The following is a 16,028-nucleotide window of genomic DNA, read 5'->3' as shown; positions in this document are numbered from 1 at the left end:
CCCATCCGTCAGTGTCTTGTAGCCAGAAGTTTCAACAGGAGACACTTGGAGTGTGCGTGTTGGGCACCTTCCCCGGGGGCTCTCCGTGAAAGGGGTCACTGCGCGCGGTGGCTGCCTCCACGAGACCGCGTGAGCCCCGCCTGTTGTTCCCTCGCAGCCTCTGCAGTCCTTGTCCCTGGCCGACTCGAAACTCAAGACCGAGGTCACCATCATCATCAATGCCCTGGGAAGCAACACCTCCCTGACCAAGGTGGACATCAGCGGGAACGGAATGGGGGACATGGGAGCAAAGATGTTGGCCAAGGCGCTGCAGATCAACACCAAGCTCAGGTACGCGGGTCTGGTACCCGGCCCCGGGTACGGAGGCTTGCCCTCCGGAGGGCCCTAGAAGGCCCTGGAGAAGATTCTGGCCCTCAAGCATTGGAGAGCTGACTGTGTCCCAGTGGGGGCTGAGTTTCCCATCGGGCCAACTGGGAAGGAGGAGTAATGATGTCAAGTCTTTTTGTCCTAGTGTAGAGGGAGGAGGAGTGTCCCCACTTTAGACACGGTGAGTCCCACAAACTGTCGTCTTAAAGATTTCCACCATGACCTGAAACCTGACCTGAAGAGAAATGGTACTGTGTCCTCTTTCATGTCGGGGTAGACTGCTGTGTGCGCACAGCGGAGCGGTACGGGAGGGCTTTGCAGCCGGTGCCAGTGAGCGGAGCTAGAGAGACCGAAGGAACCACATGAGGGGCTTCCCTGTACTTGGCTGTGAGCCCAACACGCTGCCTCCCCCTGCCCACCGCTGCCCATATAGAGGCTTAAAAGCCAAGGGACGCAGGAGGTTTGTCGGTTCAAAGGCAAGTTCATGATGGGTGCTAACGATTCTGTTTAGTGGTTCTCCTCCACTTGGAGTGTTTCCCAAGTGTGGCTCTTCTTAAGGACTGGCTGCCGTGGTAACCACTTTATTAAGGACCACGGTGCCATCCGTCCTGCAGAGAGATCCAACTGCTACCTAACCCGGCAGTCTGGTTAAGGAAGAGTTCATTCGCAGTGTGCTTCAGGGGCTCTTTCTTGATGTTTCTGGACGCTTCCCATGCTCTCCTGAACCTTCTGTCTGCACTGAAGCCAGAAGCCAAATACTGCAGCACTTTCTCTGAAGGTCAGGGTGTGTGTAAAGAAGGCCATTGGGGATCAGGAAGGGAAGCAGTTAGAGGTGTGATTCTTGGATCAGACGACTAAACGCTGTTTCACGTGTCAGGGGAATTGACAGACACCAAAATACCTCTGAAGTATTCACATTCTGGAAGTAAAATGGCACTTCTCTTCCAAAATAGATTTTGTGTCTGAAAAGTAAACAACCTCCTGTTTGTAGAAACGGAGGCTTTACCGGCAGCATGAGCCCGGTGCTTGGGACGTCAGGGCCATGATGAAAACATAAGACCAATATGACAGGATTCCTGCTAGTCGTTTAGAATGGAAAAAAGTCTCAGTACCTGAAATTCTTTGTTTTGGACAAGGGACTCCTTAACATCTTTTATAAGCAGCTCCGGATGTGAATACGAGAATATTACTACTTGCAGAATATGGGGAGAGTGTGCAAGAAATCAGGTTCTGTAGAGTTTTCTGGTTACAAAGCATCAGGCAACCTAATGGTACGTTAATGAGTATGCTGTTGCTTTCAAGCATGGTTTTTTCTCATGCTACGTGAGCAGCAAATGAGTTAAGAATGTAATGCGTAACGTTGGAAGAAATGCTCATCCGTGCTCTGCTTACAACTAAGTTGGATGTTATTCCTTGCTTATTGTGCTAAGATACCGAGTTAGTGTTGTCTTTAAGTATTCATCTTCACTGCAGAATTATTTCCTCCGTGCCTAAATGTCCGGTCATTTCTGGGATTTGGTTTTCAAACAGGACCGTGATATGGGACAAGAACAACATCACCGCACAAGGCTTTCAGGATATAGCTGTTGCCATGGAAAAGTAAGTGTTAATCAGGCCTTCTTTCTGGAAAAACACAAAGGAGCCAGTGGTGTTTGTTCGTTTGTTTGCTTTTGCCGTGGTGCGATAAAAGTAACACTGGACTGGGAATGGGAAGATCCAGGTCTGAGTTAGCCAAATTCCTAACCAGCCACGAGAGCTGGGAAAACGTGGACTTTCTTCCGGTGCGAATTTCTTCATGTGTTTAATGAGGCCAGAGACGCACCATCGTGAGGATTAAACGATTTCACAGTGGAAGGGCCACAGGACAGTCAGCTTGTGTTCTTTTGTGGTTTCACGTTCTATTTCCATCGGGTTTTGCTTTTTTTTTTTTTCTTGCCCATTATGACAACTCTGACTCCAGTGAAGAGAAAAAAAGCTAAGGTCCGGAAAATAAAAATGAAATTGGGGTGGGGCGCCTGGATGTCTCAGTCGGTTGAGCGTCCGGCTCAGGTCGTTATCTCGTGGTTCGTGAGCTCGAGCCCCACGTCGGGCTCTGTGCGGACAGCTCAGAGCCCGGAGCCTGCTTCGGATTCTGTGTCTCCCCTCTTTCTGCCCCTCCTCCACTCTCGCTCTGTTTCTCTGTCTCTGTCTCTGTTTTATTTGAAAAGAAATAAACATTAAAAAAATTTAATAAAAAAATTTTTTTTAAATGAAATTGGGGAATGGCAGGCTCATTTGTCTCATTACTGTAAAAGGCTTTATTACTGTAGTAACTAAAGTCTGCAATTATTATTAATTGTCAAGTTTGCTTTCCCGGTAAATGAAATGAGGCAATAATACAAAGATGGCTGGAAGAAATTCTAGAAATCTGGTTCTTCCCAAGCTCTTCAGCCCTCATATTATATTCTGAAAGCAGACATAATCAAAGCGGGTTTACAGCATTAAAAATGAGAGGTGACAAAATGCGGGTGTGGAAATAAGGAGCTAGTACCATAGAAGCCAGTCCCCTGGGGAAGAGGCGGGGGTCCGCATTATTCGTGTTTTTTCCCCACATTTCCCTTTGTGCAGGAGGCCTCCTAGGTGGGGCTCTCACGGCCAGCATGGTGTCATGGATAAAACCCTGGGCCTGGGGTGAAGAGCCGTCCAGTCAGTCGGTGGCTCTGTCATCAACGAGCCAGTCCTGAGCAGAGCATTGCACCTTTCTGATTGATTCTTCTGTGGAAAGTGGGGAAGGCAGAGTCAGTTAGCCCTGCGTGCCTTCCAGTTCTAGATCCCAGGGTCTAGATCCGATTTCGCCCGGAGGTCAGAATTGCCGCCCCCACAGCGTCCCTAAATCCGGACAAGACAGCTTGTCCCACGGCTCCCGGGAGCCCTCCGGGACTGCAGAACCACCTACAATTACTCCTGTTGCACCGCAAAACCTTCACATGGAAACGTGTATTTACAAATAGCCGCATTTGGGTGCTAACAACATGGTTGCGGCCCGCGGGAGACTGCCAGCCCACGCTGGTGTTTGTGAGAAGCCAGAAGCACGCACGCCCAGCACTCAGCGTCTCCAGATGAGGCAAGGGCTCCCTGGATCACGGTCCGGTACGTCCGCTGTGGTCCAGGATGCGAGTGCCTCCATATCACATTTGGTCTAAATAAAGTACCCGGGCTCTGGAGCATAATCGCGGCTGGATGAGGGAAAGGAAAATCTTCAAGGCTGCAAAAAAGATGCATTGTCTCTTCGTTTCATTTGGCTAGCTCCTCTTAAACAAAAAACAGTCTTGTTAAAGTTAAGGTAAAAATTGAAGTAATAGAAATAATAGCCTTTTTTTTTTTAATAATTTCTTTTTTTTTTTAGTTTATTTATTTATTTTGAGAGAGAGACCAGGGGAGGCAGAGAGAGAGAGAGAGAGAGAGAGAGAGAGAGAGAGAATCCCAAGCAGGCTCCACACTGCCAGCACAGAGCCCAACATGGGGCTTGATCTCACAAAGCATGAGATCAAGTCCAACATGGGGCTTGATCCCAGCAAAGCGTGAGATCATGACCAGAGCCGCAATCAAGAGTCGGATGCTTATCCGACCTGGGGGCCACCCAGGCACCCCAGTAACAGCCTTTTTCTTTGCTGGTTCTTTTATGTTAAGCCATCCTAAGTTGGACTGAAGCACATCTTTTCGATCAGATAAAGCCATATAGATGACTGCTGTTAGTAAGATCGTTGCTTATTTTCTCTATTCTTCATGATTACTACCTTATGTTAGTATGTTAGTTAGTCATCTGAACATCCGCGGGAATCACAGTTGTGACTGTGCAGTCCCAGTGCTCCGGGAGAACACCCCACTTGTCACCACGTGACCCCAAAGGTCGTTCTACCTGAGTGTCCTGTAACAGAAGTGGGTAGGCGGGTTTGGGGTGGGAGAGAGGAGGCCTCTCCAGGGCCAGCTGGTGGTCTGGGAGTGGGTACACAGAGCAGCTTGTAGGGGGGTCAGGGCCAAGGGTCAGGGTGCAGACTCAGAGGTCCGTGTTGTTTGCTCACACGACGACGACTCTGTCTTGCACTCCTGTCCCTCTCCGGCTGGTCAGCAGCGGGGGGATAATATGTGGACACAATTTTCCACCAGCGGTTTCATTTGGAGTCGAGAGCCCGGTGGCCGTGGCCGTGTGTGAACCAGACCCCCGGGACCTGCAGAGGTCGGGGAGGGGGGTGGAGCCGGGTGGGAGGTCCTGCGAAGCAGCTTTTCTAAGGACAGCTGCTGCTCTTGTTTAAAGGGGCCCAGAGCCCAATCAGACTATTTTTGTGGCTGCTAATGTCCTTGCTTTGCAAACAGATGCTTTGGTTTCGTTTTGAATTTTTCCTCCGTCGGTTTGGGTCTGGCCGTCACACGTCACTGCGGTGATCCGGGTACGTTCAGAGCCGTTCGTGACGAAAACCCACGTGGCACATTGCTGGCAGACTTATTTCCTGGCCTTCCTCTCGGTCCATCTTTGCAGTGCCAGGCTGAAAATCAGGTTTTGAAACCAACAAAACCAGATGCCTGGCATTCATGCGTTTTATAAAAACGGTGCCAGCCGACGAGGTTGCCCGTGGAACCTCGCACAGAAGCCTGACCTGTAATCAGAGGCCCTGAGATAGTCTGTGAGCTTAGAATTTTCTAAGACACTCTGGCAACTGTCTCTGGGTTTTAAAAAGGAGTGCTGAATTAAGGTGGCAGGACGTTATTTCTAAATAAACGTGACTTTCTCCTTTTTCTAGGAACTACACGTTGAGATTTATGCCAATTCCCATGTATGATGCGTCTCAAGCCCTAAAAACAAACCCCGAGAAAACAGAAGAGGCTCTGCAAAAGGTACTGGAGGTTTGATGGCGTAATTGTAATAAATTCGCATTTGAATGGAGTTGGTAGTAGTAATTCTGATTACTAATAATATGTTACTAATTAGTAATTACTAATAATTACTAATAATAATAATATGAACGGTACTTTGTGTTTCACAAAGCTTTTTTCACATTAGCTTGTGTTCTTGCGGCCGTAACCGGCGTAATGCATGACTGAGGGAGGAATGACGTAAGACGAAAATTGGTCATGAAATGTAAGTGGACTGACATTCCTACCGCATCAGCAGGCCGGAGCTTATGCACAGAGAACTTGTGCGTCCTCAGAGAACGTGTGGAACTGAATGTCAGCTAGTACAACCTTTATCCTCAGCTGCTGGAACCTTCCCTCCTTATTAAGAACGTAGGATACGAATGAGATCTCTTTTTACCATCTTCGTTTATAAACGTCTCTGATTCCACACACATTCCCGGCTCCTTTCTGGCAACCCCGGAGGATGATGGGCATCTCCGCCTTCCAAGTCCAGCCGTCCCTGGTGCCCGTGACCCTGCCGTCTCTGCCTGCATGGGGAACTTGCCCTGCGGGTCACTCTCTTGCTGTGCCGTATCCCCGTCCTTCTCTTTCTGTGGTTATGGTCACCTTTCTCGATGTTTAGATATACTCCAGGATGTCCCATCTGTAGAAGCCTGTATTGTGGTGGTAGATGGGACTCTTTGAAATCTTTTTCCTCCCTCTCTGTCCTCATGGTGGGTGGGACCGTCCAGCCTCCCAAGCTTGCCTTTTCTTTCCTGCGTCTGCCGTAAACACGCACCATCATCATATTGACGGATTCTGTAGCATCAGTCTCTTGATTAGCTCTGTTCCCCTCTCTTCCTGTTACGGATGCATGTGTTCAGGCCTCATCGTTTCTCAGCAGGATCGTTACCTCCGCTTTCGGTCAAGGAAAGCCACCTTACTCACGACGCATGGGAACAGACCAACGTCTCCAGCCCAGCCCTCCCCAGTGGCTTTTAGAATAAAGCCTGCTCTCCTTGAATTGGCATACAGTTCTGCCCGCGATCTGCCTCCTGTCCTCTGCCACCTTCATTTCTTACCAGCCCTGCCTCTTCGCTTTGCTCTGCTTCAGGGAACTTGTTAGAGGTACAGACTCGTGGGTCTCAGAAACGAGGGTGGGACTCCCCAGCCTGCATTTTTACAAGCTCTCCTCGTGGCTGCAAATCTCAGAATCACTGCTCTGATCTCAATGATCCGCATGCTTCCCCACTGCTGTGCTTGTCTGTCGAGATTGAAGGCCGGTGTCCGCTCATCGGGAGCACTTCTCAGAGCCTCTTCCTCCTCCGTGTGGGGGGTTCCTCAGAATTTCCCGTGCTTGTCTCTGTCCCTGGCCTTGTGCCGTCACGTAAGTTACTGGCCTCCGTGGTTTTTTTTTTTTCCTTCTCGGTGACCATGAACTCGTTGAAGGCAGAGCTTCTATAGTTTTCATCTTTTTAGATTTTTCAGCAGCTAGTGCAGTGCCTGGCATGCGTGTTGGTTGCTCCTTAGACTCTGTTGAATAAAAGAGAATAAGGTAGGGGGTGGGGGCAGGGAAAGCTGTGATGCGGCCACAGAAATCATCCAAGAGTCGTGTTCAGAAGCTCTGACTCAATCAAATTCTTTTCAGTTTTGTGACTTCCTTAAGTTACTTAATGTTTCTGAACTTTGGTTTCTTCATCTGTGTAAAACATACAGCTAGACAGGAACTATGTTTAGCTGACATTTAACATACAGTTCATGCTGTGTGTCTGACACTGTTATAAATGCTCTCCATAAATTAACACCGGTAAACTATAAAATAAGTCCATGAGATGGGTTTGCTATAGCCCCATTTTGCACATAAGAAAACCGAAAGGCAGGACGACCAAATAATTTGCCTGTGGTGCCGACGGGGACCGAGCCAGGTAGTGTATGTGAAAAAGCACTTTATAAACCACAGGGCAACTTCGAAATGGTAGCTGTCTTTGTATTTTCCCAGAAGATGTCGGCAGCTTGTAACAAAAGGCCCGTCCTGGAGACACCAGGTTTCCGGCCTGAGACCCGGCAGGCCGGGAGCTTGGCACTCTTCACTTGTGCCTTCACAACAAGAAGAAAAGCTGAGCAGACAGGAGATCGGGCACTCGTTCGATCCCTCAGAGAATCGAGCTGCAAAGTGAACGGTCGCCCCAGAAGCCGGATGGATGGGAATACAGACGATGTCTGTGACTCCCAGCCGAGGGCAGCTCACCAGGGGCCGAAGGTGACAGAGCCAGGAACTCAGAGGAATGCTTAAACAGCAGCTGAGGGATTGCTGGAGGCCCAGTGTAGACCGGTTGAGAGGTTCACAACTCCTAGGGGCCCAGTCTTAGGCCCTGAACCTCTCACGGGCTTCACCGCTAGGAGCCCCACCAGGTTATCATAGGAGAGAAATCCCCTCCTGTTTCTGGCAGGGAGAAGGGGGCAGGTTAACCATTTTGAAATCCCCCCCGGAGGGTGCCGTTGTCTGTCACAAAGGCTTACGCTTACCTGCCCTAGTGGAAGACAGTTAGGTACGCCCAGCCCCTCTAGCCTTCCCGTTTCACATAAGGGAAGAAAAAAACATGGCCAAGAAACATTTTGGCAGGTCCCAGACCAGGGACTCAGGCCCACTAAAATAAACCCTAAATTTAATCATAGGATTACAAAATGATTCCCCTCCCTAACACCTTACCACCACATCAGGTATAGTGACAGAGTGGATTACAACCGAGCAAAGCTGTGAGGCACTCTGTTTAAGAAGGGGTCTCTAGGGAAATCCCCAGACAACTAGGGAGATAGAAACAAGGACATGGGAGGAAATTAAGTCTCTTGCACATACAGCTACAGCAGGCATTGAGCACAGCCCAGCTTCTAGCCAGAAGAACATCAAATAGCACATTAAAAGTCTGATTGTCTCAGTGCCTATTACCACATACATCGTATCCAGTTTTTGCCAAAAAGAAAATTACAAGACATGGTAAAAGGCAAGAAGAAACACAGTATGATGAAGAGGCAAAGCAAACATCAGAACCAGTGTCAATATACACAGATTTTGGAATAATCAGAGCATTGAAAATAACTGACTAGCATGTTGACGGCTGTAATGGAAAGAGTAGGCAGAGAGATAGAGACTCTAAGAAAAAAACGAAAGGGAAATAACTAGAGATCAAAACCACTGTAACAGAAATGAGAAATGCCTTCTACGAGGGCATTAGTGGACAGGACACAGCTAAGGAAAGAATCATGGAGCCTGCAGATATGTAGAAACTTGGCGAAACTGAAAAGCAGAGAGAAAAAAGGAATGGGGGGAAACACCAGAACAGAATATTCCCGAACTATGGGACAGTTACATCCGTAGAAGGGGACTGCCAGAGGAAGAAGAAGACAAGGGAACAGAAGAAATCATGGAAGTAATAATGGCCGAGAATTTTCCAACATCAGTGATCGACACCAAACCACAGATCAAGGAATCTCAGAGAACACCAAGGAGGATAAATACCAAAAAAATCTACTTATGGGCATGTCACGTTTAAACTGCAAAGAAACCACAGACAAAGAGACAATCTTGAAAGAAGCCAGATAGAGTAGAAAAACACCTCACGTATTGAGAAATAAGGATCAACGTTATATCAGACTTGGGTCAGACATCATGCAAACAAGAAGAAAGTGGACTTTGGGACGCCTCGGTGGCTCAGACGGATGAGCATCCGGCTGTGGTTTGGGTAATGATCTCACAGTTCATGAATTCGAGCCTCACATCGGGCTCGCTGCTGTCAGCACAGAGCCCCCTTCAGATCCTCTGTCTCCCCCTCCTGCCCCTCCCCCGCTTGTGCACGCGTGTTCTCTCTCTCTCTCTCTCAAAAATAAACACTAAAAAAATAAACAATTGTGTGTTTTCTTTAAAGACAAATCTGTATTTATCATTTTTTCCCCTATAATGCTTACTATACTCTTATATATTCAAGTTTTCATTTTAACAGAAGTCTGTCCCCTAGAAGAAATATGCTCTTTAATTTTACTCTGCTAAAGAACAACATTGTGATCCTGGAACTCAATCTTTCGAAGTTGGGTTTGGGTTTTTTGTTTTTTGTTTTTTGTTTTTTGTTTTACTGTAAGATTGCTACATTGAATACAGGTCTTTTTGCCTTTTGTGTCACTGCTATTTTCAGCTGTTTTCAGCAGTGAGATGAGGCATCAGTAGGCTGTAGATGGTCTTCCGGGTCACTGCTGCCCAGGGGACTGGCAAACACGATAATGACACTTTGGACCCTACCCCCCGCCCCCGCACTTGACCTCAGTCAGGCCCTCTGTCCTCAGCCTCTGGGAGGCGGGTTCTCTGTCCTCGGTCTGGAACGTCGCAGGGAAGGAAGGTTTGCCCTGCTAATCCAAGATGGTGAATACTCTCAGTGGTGATGTGTGTGTGGTTGATATTAAAGTGACTGAAACAGTGTTACTCTTCCTTCTCCTTGTACTGGCTTTTGGAAATGAGCTTTGAATATTATTTTTTTCTAAAACAAAATTCCCTTTGAGCTTAGTCTGTGCAGCACCCTTGGTGGCCCTAGGGAAGGCCCTGGAAACACATGGGACAGCCTTGGGTGCACGGCTTGTGCGTGAGCTGAGCGTCCTAAATAAACAAGCTGTTCCCACAACCGGCCCCCGGCCAGTGCTTCACGAGGCCACATAAAAAGAACAAATAACAAAGCAAAAGCGTCCAAAGCTGGGTGGCAATGTGTGTGCCTGTCATACTTCAGCCAAGAATCTTGTTTTTTAGCAGAAACATTTGCCATCGATGATCATGTCACCTTGGAAAGAGATGACTCTTTGGGAAGCAGCAAGAGAAAATTAATGTAATAAAATGTCATGGTCTTAATGTGTCACTTTAATGATGTTTCATTTCAGGGATCTTTTCGTTTTTTTAATTCCTTCATTTATGTTTAGTAGAAAGGTACATTTTCTTCTGCTTTATGGTTTCCAGGGGTGATGGTAATTATAGTCTGTATTTTAATTGTCCCTAATTGGTATTAAGTAGTAGTCATTTAAGCATATGGAAAATTAAAATGAAAGTGTAATAATACTGAGAGCCTCACAGTTGTTACAAGTTCTTAACCAGGGAACTACAGTGACAAATTAAAAGCCAAATGGCTAAGTGTTGTTATTAAAAACACACGAAAACAACAACTGTGAAAAAAAAACCAGATGGTGCGATTACCCATCTCACATCATTCTTTACAGACATCTTCAGAGGTGTCCCTCAGTCCCTGCAGTTCTTGTTCAACTTTGCGTGTTGTTCTTAAACACTTCATTTCAGTCTAGTTATCGTTTGTACGTTTGAATTTTTAATAGGAGATTGTGTATAAAAACACAGATGGTCAAGCGGCTTCAAGCGTTCTTCTTTTCTGTGGAAATTCATTTTCTTATTTTCTCAACTTGTGCTAAAATCAGTCCCTTTTTTGAGATCATATGAAAACCCCATGGACTGATGAAACCGGTGTATGTTTTTGAGTTGTGCTAGCCTGTATCCTTCAAACTTGTGCCTATTTTCTCCTTTTCTTCCTTGAAAATAGTTTTCAGTGCTGGCGGGTTCTGCCACATAAAGGCTGAGAGGTTCAGTGGGTACCATCCACACACCGTGGGGTTATTTCTGTAGCTTTGGAATAGTTGAGTGGTTAAAGATTCGTGAGGGAGAGACCGTGATTGTGTGCGAGAAAGCAGGGACGGGGCCTCGAACCGTGTGAGCGCCGAAACCCTTGCCGATCTCCGCCGGCTACCGAGTCACGTGAAAACACTCCCATTCCCTGCAAGTTACATTTCGAACTCAGACACCGAGAATGCACAGCCAGTTTCCCGTGTCCTGGGTTGTGTCTGGGGTCAAGGCACAGGCGGCATTGGGAATCCGTGCTTTGGTTTCAAGTTCAGCACCTGGGCTGTTTCGCTTGTAACTTCTCTGTCTGCCGAGTCCACACGTGTTCTTGAGAGGTGCGTGTGCTTGATTTTCAGATAGAAAACTATCTGCTCCGGAATCACGAGACCAGGAAATACCTTCAAGAGCAGGCCTACCGCCTGCAGCAGGGCATTGTCACCAGCACCACGCAGCAGGTAAGAGGACACCGGTTTCTCCTACTCGCCCGTGACAGACATTCAGCGGGGGGCACAGGATTTCTGTCGCTGGAGTCATCCCCAGTGGGACAATGAGAGCTGGTTTCTGAAAATGACAAGAAACTGAAGTGGAGTTTAGGGGAAGATACAGAGGGAGGAAAATGTAGGCTGATTCCAATGCTAGAAATGCACTTTTAATCGCTGATGATTTTGTGCCTTTTGTCGGTAAAGTGTATTTTGGATTTCCTCTTGGGATTCTGTCTCTCCCTCTCTCTCTGCCCCTTCCCCACTCGCCTGCTCTGTCTGTCTGTCTGTCTGTCTCTCTCAAATACATAAAAAAAAAAAAAAAAAAAAAAAAAAAACAGGTGCCAGAGAGAATCAAAAGGCTGTCTTACAAGGGAACTAGAACCATTTCTTAGTGTCCATCCCAATTACTAGAAGCAAATGAGGTGATGTCATCAGAGTTCAGAGGGGGATTTATTTTGGACCATGAACTCTACACCTAGCCGTTCTGTCGAATAGCTATGAGGACAGAATTAAAATGTATTTGGACACGGACTCGGAAATTTTACCCCCAGTATTCCCTATGCAAAAAAAACCACAAAAAAGTTCGTTGAGGAAACTCTCCAGCATAACAATAAAAATCAGAGTGCACAAGATGAGGTATAAGGAAGAAACTGCAGCAGAAATGAAAGCCCTAAAGTCACAAAAGCTGAGGGAAAGCTTTGCAAAATTGCCACTTTGGACAATCCACTTGGAGCTGCAGGGTTAAAAGACAGGATTACATTTCTTTCTCTTTGTATTCCGTGATTCCATAATTCTGTAAGTGCATTTTAGCGGGTGCAAAATTTTAACATCAACCCAGACAAGAAGGGAAAGCCTAAGCATTGTTCCATTAAGAAATGTGAATGCTGGGGGCGCCTGGGTGGCTCGGTTGGTTGAGCGTCCGACGTCAGCTCTAGTCACGATCTTGTGGTTTCTGGGCTCGAGCCCAGCGTCGGGGCTTGCACTCTGTGTCTCTCTCTCTCAAAAATAAATAGACATTAATTAAAAAAAAAAGAAATGTGACTGTTGTGAATCTTAATGTAAAAGTACTGATACTAACTAAAATTGGGAATTGGAGAGAGAGAAAGTTGGGTTGGAATGTAGGTAGGCTGAAATTTTAGTTTTTATTTCATGGAATCAGCCTCTTTTCTATCATCCTTTTTGTTGTTTTAATTGTTTTTGATGTTTGTTTTTGGGAGAGAGGGAGACAGAGCATGAGTTGGGGAGGGGCAGAGAGAGGGGGAGACACAGAATCCGAAGCAGGCTCCGGGCTCTGAGCTGTCAGCACAGAGCCCGATGTGGGTCTCAAACCCACAGCCTGTGAGATCATGACCTGAACTGAAGTCGGACCCTTACCCGACCGAGCCACCCAGCTGCCCCATCTGTCCTTCTTAAATCAAAAATACAAATAGAGTTAACTCTATTGGAGTTTAAATAAAATAATTAGGAAAATACCAATGTAACTCTACTATTTAAATTAAAAATGGAAGCCACCAGAAGAGTTTAAGAAGCAGCAGGTTTCCAAAAGTGTCTGGGCGGGTGAGAGGGGCTGACAGGCAAAGTTGGTTGTTTGAGACCATTTTTTAATGGTTTGCACTATTTTCTTACCTTGTGCAAATGTCATTTAAAAAAATTTTTTTAAGTTCATTTATTTTGAGAGAGACAGAGACAGTGCAAGTGGGGAGAGGGGCAGACAGAGAGTCAGAGGCACAGAGTCCCAAGCAGGCTCCGTGACGTCAATGCAGAGCCCGGCACGGGGCTTGAACTCATGAAACTGTGAGATCATGACCTGAGCCGAAACCAAGAGTTGGATGGTTAACCGACAGAGTCACCCAGGCGCCCGTCTTTTTTTTTTTTTTTAATTTTTTAAAAAGTTTATTTATTTTTAGAGAGAGCAGCTGTCATTTTAATTTTTTGCTGTTGCTTTCTCTTAAAAGAGAATGAAAGCAAAGTGTCCATAATAAAAGCATCGTGTATAATATTCCAAGTAGGTAGAATTATAGGGAAGATTGCTTAGGTCTGCTTAGAGGTCTATGAAAGTGTGTTCACCAGAATGTTCATGTGTTCTCAGAATGTTCATGTGTTCTCAGGGAGTGTGATTAGGTGAGTTTTATTCTCTTACATCACAGTGTTCTTTGAAACCTTTACAGTAAACCTACATTCTTGGTATAAGAAAAAGTAAAGCGATGCATGTTGAAAAAAAAGAAAAATAGTGATTATGAATATTGGTGGAGTTTTGAGAAAGGAAACAATAATTTGCCTTTACCCATGCCTTAAAAATCTAATTTTTTTTTCCTGCAAGGGACTAATACTAGCTTAGTATTTTATGGTTTACCGTTCCTTCCTGGTTTTAGTGGTGAATATTAAAAGCGACGAGAGCACTAAAATCTTATGTTGAACCTTTGCCTTGGGTTCCTTTATGAGCTGTCTTAACGCAGGCTTTCCTTACTACAATATCCTTCCGACGTCCCCGTCATTCACAGGGGATTTTGCCCATCCGAAAAAATGACTGCAGCAGCCTTTAATGCTGATTCTTAAAAGTAAGTTTCGTCTTCTCAACCTAGAGGAAATTGTACACGGGAGGCGTCATGCAGATGTTTAATTCTGTGTGCGTGGCATCGGTCTGAATTATTTGAGTCATTATGTTGTAGGTATATTGCCACCTTTTCTCTCTGGGGATTTCTGAGGACATTATGATTAGCACATTTTGAGACATGATCATCGTTTCGGTCACTTGAGGAGATTTACCTCCTTCCTGTTGAAACTTCTTCTCCAAGTTTCCAGAAGTCTGAATACAGAAAGAATAGACCCTCTGCGACGAATGTCCCTGCCGGCCGCGTGGCCAGTCATCATTCCCGGGTTGACACGGAAGGGATTAAAATGTTGTCATGAAACCATGGCATCTCATAACTGCTATGGTCTTTCTTTGTTTAGGAAAGACCCCTACGACATCTCACCCCACCTCTGCTTGCAATCTCTTCTTTTCCTCCTCATAAACTCTCTTCATCAGGACTCAGCAGACCTTTTCTGTAAAAAACAGAAATCAAATAGTTAATATTTTCGGCCTTGCAGCCTGGAAGGTCTCCCTGCGTCTACTCAACTCTGCCGTGGGGGAGCAGGACGACCGTGAATGCAGTGGCTCTTCCAGTAAAACTTTATTTATAAAAACAGGCCCAGAATTACCGGTAGATCGCCAAAACTCAGCTCTTCTCACCCTTAAAGTTTTCTGACCGTTGGAAAAAAGCGGGGAGGGCAGTTCTATCGCCTACAGCCATTTACTCAAAACAGCCTCTTCCGGCCTCTCCTGTACGGTTTTTATACTTCCTTTCTGGACTCCTTTCCTACTATGTCCCTTTGTAACCTTTCCACATGTGTCCCCATCTGTGTACTGAAATGACCCTCTCAGGGGTCTCGGTCACCGAGTCCCCGAGCTTTTTCTCCCTCTTCATCCGTTGACGAGAGGAGGCAGGATAGTGTAGACCACCCGGATTTAAGGACAGTGTCTGCTTTCCCTGTGGGTGTGAACTGATGTTAGGTACTTAAACCTGTTTAAGCCTTGCTTTCTTCATCTGTGAAATGGGGAGACCATTCTGAAGGTGGTGAGAGTATTCACTGAGATAAAGCTTGCGAAGTACTTGGCTCCCCAGCAGTGAACCGTTCACGTATTTTGCTGCTGTTATTCTTACTGTCACGATGATCGTCATCACTGTTGGCTGCCTCATCTTTCCTAAGACTTGCTGCCCGGTTCATTGACAGCGTGCTGTTTTGCGTATCTTTCTGCCTCTCTTGGTTCTTATCTGTCTCCTTTCTACAAGACTCTTTACCCTTTCATCTTCCAAATGCAGTCCTTTGTCTACGTTTTGTCCTTAGTGCTCATTTCCTTTAGCTCTTTCATCCACTCTTACCGTTTCAATGCTCTCATCTGTGGAGGACTCCTGGGTCTCTCCCTGTTTCTTTCCAGAAAGTCGTATCTTTTCATCCACTTGAGCGGCATCTCTGAGATACAGGGTCACTGAGATGAAACTTGTCCCTTGGAACTCTTGATTTTATCATTTATCTCAGTGGCATCACCAGTCACTGAGGATACCACCCTTGGGGTCATCTTGGCGGTCTCCTTTGACGAACCGACCCAGTGGTCGCTGTGCTCACGTGTCTGCCCAGCTGTTCTTTCCTTTCCAATTCCATTGGCGGCTCTTGGGTATTTTATCGGCTCACGCCTGCCTCTTCTTTTGCAAGTACTGTGAGAACTGGTGCGTCCACCCTCTGCGGTCTACAGCCCATGTCCTGTGCCTCAGGCAGGGAAGCTGAGTCCCGAAGAGTGTTACGGGTGAGGATTTTTACACGTTCACAGTTGTGGGAGGAGGAGGGGACAGATGCCCCCTGCCTTGTACACTGTGTTCGGTCTCCTTAGCCCGTGCCTGAGTCTCGCACTATCTTGCCCATCAACTTGCTAGTCTCATCTCTCCCAGTAGAGTGCCTCTGTTCCTAAGCAGGAAACAGGTATCTGGATGTGCCGTTGCTTATGTTTTGTCTTTTGCTTAGAATTCCTTTCTGCTTTCTCAATCTGGGCACATCTTTCAGGACCCAGTTGAAAAGCCACCTTCAACCTCAACTAGACGTGATCCCTCCCT

The 16,028-nt window shown here is 46.5% G+C and overlaps 1 protein-coding gene across 2 annotated transcripts in view; it reads left to right on the top strand.

Annotated features, from left to right (window-relative positions):
* The window catches only part of CARMIL1 (capping protein regulator and myosin 1 linker 1), a 310,173-nt gene that overhangs the window by 206,316 nt on the left and 87,829 nt on the right, over positions 1-16,028 (top strand). For both annotated transcript variants that reach the window (XM_049654691.1, XM_049654692.1), the window contains 4 exons: positions 158-330; positions 1,897-1,965; positions 5,145-5,238; positions 11,254-11,352. In XM_049654691.1, the coding sequence (XP_049510648.1) occupies positions 158-330; positions 1,897-1,965; positions 5,145-5,238; positions 11,254-11,352 (435 nt within the window). The remainder of the gene's footprint in view (positions 1-157; positions 331-1,896; positions 1,966-5,144; positions 5,239-11,253; positions 11,353-16,028) is intronic.

The sequence above is a fragment of the Panthera uncia genome (genome assembly GCF_023721935.1).
Source record: "Panthera uncia isolate 11264 chromosome B2 unlocalized genomic scaffold, Puncia_PCG_1.0 HiC_scaffold_25, whole genome shotgun sequence".
Taxonomy (NCBI): domain Eukaryota; kingdom Metazoa; phylum Chordata; class Mammalia; order Carnivora; family Felidae; genus Panthera; species Panthera uncia.
This window is presented reverse-complemented; position numbering and strand designations above follow the sequence as displayed.